This window comes from Pieris rapae, unplaced genomic scaffold, assembly GCF_905147795.1.
Source record: "Pieris rapae unplaced genomic scaffold, ilPieRapa1.1, whole genome shotgun sequence".
In the NCBI taxonomy this organism is placed as follows: Eukaryota; Metazoa; Arthropoda; class Insecta; order Lepidoptera; family Pieridae; genus Pieris; species Pieris rapae.
This window is the reverse complement of record NW_025551546.1, coordinates 17,501-26,458: the sequence shown is the minus strand read 5'-3', so window position 1 is coordinate 26,458 and position 8,958 is coordinate 17,501. Positions and strand designations below refer to the sequence as shown.

General features: G+C 45.1%; 1 protein-coding gene across 1 annotated transcript; it reads right to left on the bottom strand.

Annotated features, from left to right (window-relative positions):
* Positions 1-2,087: 2,087 nt before the first annotated feature.
* On the bottom strand, positions 2,088-4,291 carry LOC123690607. Its single transcript, XM_045634343.1, has one exon. The coding sequence runs from the start codon at positions 4,221-4,223 to the stop codon at positions 2,853-2,855; it is 1,371 nt and encodes a 456-aa protein (XP_045490299.1). The 5' UTR covers positions 4,224-4,291; the 3' UTR covers positions 2,088-2,852.
* Between the last annotated feature and the right edge of the window lie 4,667 nt (positions 4,292-8,958).

Below are 8,958 nucleotides of genomic sequence, written 5' to 3'. Positions count from 1 at the left end.
TCTCTGTCTTGCTCCCGTCTGTGTATATGGCCGCTATGTTTTCGTTTTGTATTTGGCCAGGGTCAATTGTGATGGCGAAGCTTATATCTGGTCTTTCCGCAGGATGGGGTTGTTCTATCGCAGGTACGGCACGCTCAATCCGGTCTCCTTCGCGTATAAACGGGGATGACCCCCTTCTGGCCTCAAACATCGCGGCGGCTTCTTCCACCCTGAGGTCGAGGGGCAGTATCCCCGCCAGTAGCGTCGCGGAATTTAGCGATGCCGTCCTGTATGTTTTTGCGATCTTCTGTCCGAAGGCCCGTTGCACCGTCTCCAGTTTTTTCTTTGTGCACATTTTCTTTACTGTCGGTGCCCAGGCTGCCGACGCGTATGTTACCGTCGGCTCAATGACGGCTTGGTACACCTGGAGTACCATGTCTCCCGTCATTCCCCATTCCAGCTTCGCCATTCTCGATACTTTTTTATATATGTCTGCCGCTTTTCTGGTGACATTATGCACATGCTTGTTGAACGTGAGCCCTCCGTCTATTGTCAGTCCCAGCAGTTTTATTTCTTTCTCTATGGCTATGTCTTGTCCGTTCATCCTTATTATTGGGGTATCGAACTTCAATCTTCGCGTCAGGACCATTGCCTTGGTTTTTTGTGGCGCGAAGTTGAGCTTGTTCTCGATACCCCACTTTCTCACGTACTCGAGGGCTACGTTTGCTCGTTGCGCGATCGAGTGCGTGTCTGTTCCACTGAACAGCAGCACCACGTCGTCTGCGAATGCCTGTGCATAAGTCCCGTCCTCTTCCAGTTCGACCAGTAGTGGGTCGAGCAGGATGTTCCAGAAGGTGGGGCCGCTAATCGAGCCCTGAATGCATCCCTTTTCAGGTCGCCTCACATGCTCTCTGTTTGCGTAGCGTACCACCACCTTCCTGCCTTTAAAATAGTCCTCCACTACTAGTCTCAATTTCTTGGGACAGTCTTTCTTTGATAGTTGGTACTTGATAGCTGGCCACCATGCGTTGTCGAAAGCCCCCTCGATATCTAGCGACACCATCAACACTATCTCTTTGTTTTCTATATGGCTTCTCGCTTTCGTCAGGATATCGTAAAGGGCATCCTCCGTGCTCTTTCCTGGCATAAATCCATACTGCCTCCTGCTCATCTTGGGGAGTAGGCTGTGTCTAATTCTGTTGATCATTACCTTCTCTAGTATCTTCCCCATGACTGGCAATAGGCCTATTGGACGGTAGGATTTGGCGGCCGTATAGTCCTCCTTCCCTGGCTTCCTCAGTACCACTATCGTGCATTCCTTCCATAGATCAGGGAAGCATCCCACTTCGAGGCATTTATTAAAGATGGCCAGGGGAACCTCCGGATTCGCCGTGATAGCTGCGCAGCAGATATCCGCAGTGAGTCCGTCGGCACCCGGGGCCTTCCTCGGGTTGAAGCTTCGAGCAGTGCTGATGAGCTCCGCCATTGTGATTGGCACTTCATCAGCGCTGCTTCCCCGTAGGCTGCTAGTCATTTCCTCAACCGTTTTCCTTATTCTTTGGTGGATGTCATCATCCATCTCACAATTGTCAGGCGGGAAGAATTTCTGTGCCAGCAGCTGCACCGATTCTTCGGAGTTCAACGAAATGCCCTTCTCTATTAGCGTGGTGTCTTCCCTGATCCCTTCCGCCTTTCTTATTACTTTATACATTCTGTCCCATAAGCTCTCCCCTTCTTGCTTCGTGCACAATTTCTTCCACCCTTCCTTTTGAGCCCTTTCGATCTCTTCTTCGTACATCTTTTTTGCCTCCAGGTAGGCAGTTACTACGCACTCTCTCCTCCTTGGAGCTGCGTATGAGATCCTTTTCTTTTTCCTTACCATGTCCTTCTTAAGGGCCTCTATTTCCTTGTTCCACCAGGGTGGTTCGAAGCTTTTCTTTCTTTGTTTCAGTTTGGGGATATGCTTCTCGGCGGCTTTTATTATTATATTTGTGTATTCCGTTACTGCGTTGTTGACCCTGGCCTTGGTGTCCAGTTCTTTTATCGTCCCTTTGTCTAATCCTTGTTGTGTCAATTCCGTTTTTATTTTCTCTTTAAAGTCCTCCCAGTCTGCGTTTTTTGTTTTGTATTTGCGGGTCGTCTTCGGTAGGGTGTGCGTTTGGGGTTTTTGAAGGGCTGTAGTCATAAATATTGTGTTGTGATCCGAACTGGTAATTGATGTGTCAACCCACCATTTCGTTACCTTGCTGAGGAGAGCCGTTGTACATACTGTGATGTCGACTGTACTCGTGTATCTACGGCCCCCTCTAACGGTGTCGAAGGTGGGTGTGTTTCCACAATTTAAGATGCTCAGCCCCTCTTCATCAAGGAACCCTCGTAGTTCCTTTCCTCTTGTGTCTTCGTTCCGGCTCCCCCACCACTCACTCCATGCGTTCACGTCCCCTCCAATCAGTACCATCTTGGTTTTTAACTTTCTCGTGAAGCCTCTTAACTGTACGAGGTATGGTTCGATGGGTTCATCGCCTTCGAAGTACACTGATATTACCCCTAGTTCCCACTTGTCCGTTCTCAGGACGGCGGCCACTATGTTCTCGGTGGTGAGTGATTTGTCTTGTGAGACCTCGATGTGTTCATCGAAAACAAGTACCGCCGCCTTCACCGGTTTCTTCCCTGTGGGAACGCACTGCACTACTCTGTACATAGGGCTTTCTGCCATCTGTTTATTGGCCCCTGTGTACGGTTCCTGGAGTAGTGCTATCTTTACCTTCCTACCCCCCGCTTCCTTTATAAACTCCTGGTTCGCGATTCTCTTTCTTCCAAGGTTCGCCTGTGCCAGGAGAAAGCCGGTGTTTATGTTGGAGCCCTCGGCTTTTTTAACAGTACGCGTAACTCAGCCTCGCTGCCCTGTCCCATCCCTGCCGGGTTGGGCAGCTCTGGCTGAAGGCTCCGTGCTCTGCGTCTCTTCCTTTCATTGCTTTACAGTTAACGCAGCTGGGAGGCTTTCCTTCCCCGAGGATCTGGCAATCGGCCCTCATGTGGGCTCCTCCACAGTGACTGCACACCTCTGTATCTTTTTTACAGTTCCTGCGGGTATGTCCATACCCCAGACACATTGTGCATTGGACCAGAGGGGATTGGTCCTCTACCCAAACCCTCTGCAGGTCCACGTGTATCCTGCCAGCCGATGTCAGGGCTTGCCAGAGTTTAGGCGTGACCTGCAGGACCACGTGGCTCTCCAGAGGGTTTCTTGCCTTCCTTCTATACTTTTCTACTATTGTCAGCTCTCTTTCCTCTAGGTGCGCAGTCACGTGTTTGTTCTGGTTCTTTAGGGCCCGGGCAATATCCTCGGTGGTGTTGCAGGTCAGTAAATTTTTTATTTTTACGAGAGGGTTTTTGTTGGAGGTCTCCTTGACCTCCATTTCTGTGCCCAGTTTTTCTTTAAGTTTTCTTCTCTCTTCCTCTGTCCTGCAACCCACCACAACCTTCCCATCTCTTGCTTTTCTTATTTTTTGCACTTGCCAACCTTCCTCCTTCGCGTTTAGCAAGTGCCGGATGTTCTGCACCGTTTCCTCTGCCGTGTCGGTCGCGTTCTTCGGCGCCACCACGACAGAGTGCAGTGCAGGTTTTTGCCCCGGGCCTTCTATGTCGTTTTTGCCCTGACCGAGATTTACTTTCGTCGCTTCGGCGTACGATTTCATACTTGCAGCCCAGTTGTTCTGCCTCTCCATATCCTTCTTTTCCTTCTCCTCAAACTCTTTCCTTATCTCGGTCAGGACCCATTCATCTTTCTTTTTTGCCAGATCCTCTATTCCTTTCCTACATTTCTCCAGCCTACTATTTTCTGCTTCCAATCTTTCAATTTGTCTGTTTAGCTTATCATATATATTTTCTTCCATGTCTTTTTCGTTTCTTGTTTTAGTTGTTGTTCTTGCTGGGCCTCCCGCCAACTCCTCCTCGGCTTCTTTTACCATTTGGTACAGCCGCTTTACAGCTGACTGTACCCCTGTTTTTATTTCGGTTTTTATGTTTCGGGACTCCGCCAAGTGCGCCATTGCCTTTAGGTAACAATTTTTTGCCTCTTTTTCCCTGGCTTGAGCGGGAGCAGGAGACTTACCCGCTCCCCTTCCCCCTGCCAGAGGTTCTTCTTGTGCTGCCCTAGGGGCCTGGCTGGAGGCCTCCTCCCACTTATCTATACTGCGCCTGATGGCAGGTGCCGTTTTTGGTGGAGTGCGTATACCCAACATTTTGCCTATTAGGATTGTCAGATGAATTTAATAAGTTAAAAGACTTAGCCTAAGGTCTACTCCCAATAGGGTAGTAGCCGTGTCAATTTTAATAATATTTTGTTTTAAAATATAATTAATCTTAAAACTATACTTACTCTAAGGCTACTCCCAATAGGGTAGTAGCCGTGTCAATTTTAATAATATTTTTATTTACAATAAATTGTCTTATATCTATACTTAGTCTAAGGCCTACTCCCAATAGGGTAGTAGGCAAGTCAATAAATAATTTACAAATAATTTACAAACAATGAATATTCTTAATTATTAATTTTTTATGAATTATTGTCAATTAAATTATTATAAATTCCTAAACTTATTCTAATGGCTGTCCCAAAAGGGTGGCAGCCGTCAATTTTTATATCCTAACTTATTCTAAGGTCTACCCCCAAAAGGGTGGTAGCCGTGTCAGAACACTTATATCTAAAAGGGGTTTCCAAAAGGAGAACCCCTGTCACTTATCCTAGAGTCGCAGTCGGTTTTTTAAAAAAAACAAAATTTTTTCCGACTCTATGTAGAGCCGTCTCTACAATTTCGTTGCGGGGATATAATTTATAAATTTCTAAAAATAAAAAGCGTTTTTTGAGTGAAAACTCGAGAGCGGAGGGAGAGGGGGGAGTTAGGGGGGGAATCCAAATTTAAAAAATTTTTTATTTATATATATAAAATTTACTACGCCGAAAAAGGCTTGTATACTTCGTATACAAGACCGCTGTTAAAAATCCCGAAAAATCCACCGTTCCTGAGATACGGGCCTTTTAATTTTTCCGATTTTCACAAATTTTGTAAAATTTTCGGGATTTTTTCAAATTTCGAATTTTAAAATTTAAAAAATGTCTTTATATGAGTCGAGGCTGTGCAGTCAAAGCCGGTATATGGATAGTATATCCATATACCGGGGTGACGTTAAAATTGCCCTATCTCCTACCGTTCCCGAGTTATTCCCTATTTTATGTTGTGGTTCTTCCCGTCGGTTTTTCTCCGCAGCCGCTGACTCGATCTCGACGATTTAAACGGCTGCTAGCTGCACTCGACGAGAGCTTCTCAACGATGTATAGCACGTCCTCAATATCCCTCGGGATCCCAAACCACGTTACACGTGGTTTTGGTGTTTTTTCTCTTTAACTTTTTTATTTTTAGCCGGAAAAATCCGATCGACCCCTCAAAAGATTCGTCTTCTTGAGTTTTATCTATATATGATTTTTAATTTGGGGGTCGTCGCTTTAGTTTTTGTGTAATATGCTCTTAATTGATTTTTAAATAGGTTATTTTAGTTTTTTCCCTTTTAAAATTTTTCCCCAAGTCCAATTTTTTAGAACGATACACCAATCTCTTCGTCTTTTTAAGCTGCGTTTTTTGGTGTATCGCACTTATGGGGGAAAGCTCAATTTCGGTCACCAGTTGTCACGCCCCTTTTTTGTTTTTCCCTTTTATCTCCCTTGTTTGTAGGGTTAAAAATCTGGGACTAACCTTATTAAATGCGGCTTAATGAGGCGCATTTAGTGGTTCCAAAATATATTGCAGTTATCGATCTAAATCGCGCGGCGCACGCACTTTTACACTAAATTTTTTGCACTTTTTGTGTTTTTTCACTTTTTTGTCACTTTTTCTCACTTTTTATACAACAATGTTTATATATTCGGATTCGTCGTCGCGAGACGCGTACAATGACATACGGCACTGCCCGATCCGCGACAAAAAACCTATTTTTAAGATTTTTCAAAGGCGGAGCGGCACGCTTTCTGACCGATCAGGGCGGCGGTTCGACTGCGACTGGTTAGGTTAGGTTAGGTTAGGTTAGGTTAGGTTAGGTTAGGTTAGGTTAGGTTAGGTTAGGTTAGGTTAGGTTAGGTTAGGTTAGGTTAGGTTAGGTTAGGTTAGGTTAGGTTAGGTTAGGTTAGGTTAGGTTAGGTTAGGTTAGGTTAGGTTAGGTTAGGTTAGGTTAGGTTAGGTTAGGTTAGGTTAGGTTAGGTTAGGTTAGGTTAGGTTAGGTTAGGTTAGGTTAGGTTAGGTTAGGTTAGGTTAGGTTAGGTTAGGTTAGGTTAGGTTAGGTTAGGTTAGGTTAGGTTAGGTTAGGTTAGGTTAGGTTAGGTTAGGTTAGGTTAGGTTAGGTTAGGTTAGGTTAGGTTAGGTTAGGTTAGGTTAGGTTAGGTTAGGTTAGGTTAGGTTAGGTTAGGTTAGGTTAGGTTAGGTTAGGTTAGGTTAGGTTAGGTTAGGTTAGGTTAGGTTAGGTTAGGTTAGGTTAGGTTAGGTTAGGTTAGGTTAGGTTAGGTTAGGTTAGGTTAGGTTAGGTTAGGTTAGGTTAGGTTAGGTTAGGTTAGGTTAGGTTAGGTTAGGTTAGGTTAGGTTAGGTTAGGTTAGGTTAGGTTAGGTTAGGTTGCCACTGCAATGGCTCTTAGCCGGATTATGCCAAATCTAGGCGGGCCGAGCGAGGGGTGTCGTCGACTCTACTCCGGCGTCGTCAAGTCGCAAGCTATGTACGGGTGCCCAATATGGGCTGATAAGCTGTCCCGCAAGAACAAGCAGCTTCTGAGGCGTTATCAAAAACTAATGACGATTAAGGTTGCGCGAGCGTACCGCACGGTGTCATACGATGCCGTGTGTTTGATCGCAGGTTCCGCGCCCTGGCACCTCGAGGCTACCGCTCTGGCAGACGTCTATTGGCGCAGGGCTGATACGCGTGAAGCAGGGAGAGAACCGGACACAGAGACCATACGCTCCTGGCGCCTGGATGCCTGCCAGCGCGTGATACAAGACTGGAGAACCGACTTAGACAGGGCAGAGATGGGCGGATATACAATAAGTGCCATATTGCCCGTCCTAACCAAGTGGTTGGAGAAGAAGCGCGGCCCGTTATCCTTTCGTCTGGTGCAGGTCATAACAGGCCATGGCTGTTTTGGCAAATACCTCCACCGCATCAGACGGGAACCGACCCCTGCGTGCCACCACTGCCAAGGGGATAACGATGATGCCGCGCACACTCTAGCGGCTTGTCCGGCGTGGGCGGAGGAGAGGCGCCACCTGGTTGCGGCCTTCGGGACGGACCTGGGCTTGCCTGAAGTTATTAAGAAGGCGGTGGACGACCTTGACAAGTGGACCGTCCTAACAAGATTCTGTGGCGTGGTGATGCGGCTCAAGGAGGAAGCGGAGAGAGCCCGAGAATGTTAAAAAAAAAAAAAAAAAAAAAAAAAAAAAAAAAATATATATATATATATATATATTTAAAAAAAAAAGAAAAAAAAAAAAAAGGAAAAAAAAAAATTAAAAAAAAAAATTATTAACAAAAAAAAAAATACAAAAGGAGTAAAAGGGAGGGAAAAAAAAAAAAAAAAAAAAAAAAAAAAAAAAAAAAAAAAAAAAAAAAAAAAAAAAAACAACAAAGGGCTTATTACTAGTGTGGTATCGAGAGAGTAACAGAGAGTCGCGAAAGCGGCAGTCGCTAGACGGGGCGCGGTGAAAAGGCCTAGCTGTTACCCGCCCTCGTCTAATAGCGAACAGTGGGCCCTGGTGGTTTTAGTGGGTATGGGGTCATCGTATTTTACGGCCTTGACCCCCACACTCCCCGCGCCACTTAACAACTTGCCCAGGCGCGGGCGCCCGTAATCGGGTTTCCCCAGGTAAAAAAAAAAAAAAAAAAAAAGGTTAGGTTAGGTTAGGTTAGGTTAGGTTAGGTTAGGTTAGGTTAGGTTAGGTTAGGTTAGGTTAGGTTAGGTTAGGTTAGGTTAGGTTAGGTTAGGTTAGGTTAGGTTAGGTTAGGTTAGGTTAGGTTAGGTTAGGTTAGGTTAGGTTAGGTTAGGTTAGGTTAGGTTAGGTTAGGTTAGGTTAGGTTAGGTTAGGTTAGGTTAGGTTAGGTTAGGTTAGGTTAGGTTAGGTTAGGTTAGGTTAGGTTAGGTTAGGTTAGGTTAGGTTAGGTTAGGTTAGGTTAGGTTAGGTTAGGTTAGGTTAGGTTAGGTTAGGTTAGGTTAGGTTAGGTTAGGTTAGGTTAGGTTAGGTTAGGTTAGGTTAGGTTAGGTTAGGTTAGGTTAGGTTAGGTTAGGTTAGGTTAGGTTAGGTTAGGTTAGGTTAGGTTAGGTTAGGTTAGGTTAGGTTAGGTTAGGTTAGGTTAGGTTAGGTTAGGTTAGGTTAGGTTAGGTTAGGTTAGGTTAGGTTAGGTTAGGTTAGGTTAGGTTAGGTTAGGTTAGGTTAGGTTAGGTTAGGTTAGGTTAGGTTAGGTTAGGTTAGGTTAGGTTAGGTTAGGTTAGGTTAGGTTAGGTTAGGTTAGGTTAGGTTAGGTTAGGTTAGGTTAGGTTAGGTTAGGTTAGGTTAGGTTAGGTTAGGTTAGGTTAGGTTAGGTTAGGTTAGGTTAGGTTAGGTTAGGTTAGGTTAGGTTAGGTTAGGTTAGGTTAGGTTAGGTTAGGTTAGGTTAGGTTAGGTTAGGTTAGGTTAGGTTAGGTTAGGTTAGGTTAGGTTAGGTTAGGTTAGGTTAGGTTAGGTTAGGTTAGGTTAGGTTAGGTTAGGTTAGGTTAGGTTAGGTTAGGTTAGGTTAGGTTAGGTTAGGTTAGGTTAGGTTAGGTTAGGTTAGGTTAGGTTAGGTTAGGTTAGGTTAGGTTAGGTTAGGTTAGGTTAGGTTAGGTTAGGTTAGGTTAGGTTAGGTTAGGTTAGTTAGGTTAGGTTAGGTTAGGTTAGGTTAGGTTAGGTTAGGTTAGGTTAGGTTAGG

What these genes read in the sequence shown, in the direction of transcription:
- LOC123690607 (XM_045634343.1), bottom strand. Translation starts at nt 4,223, where the DNA reads ATGTTGGGTATACGCACTCCACCAAAAACGGCACCTGCCATCAGGCGC.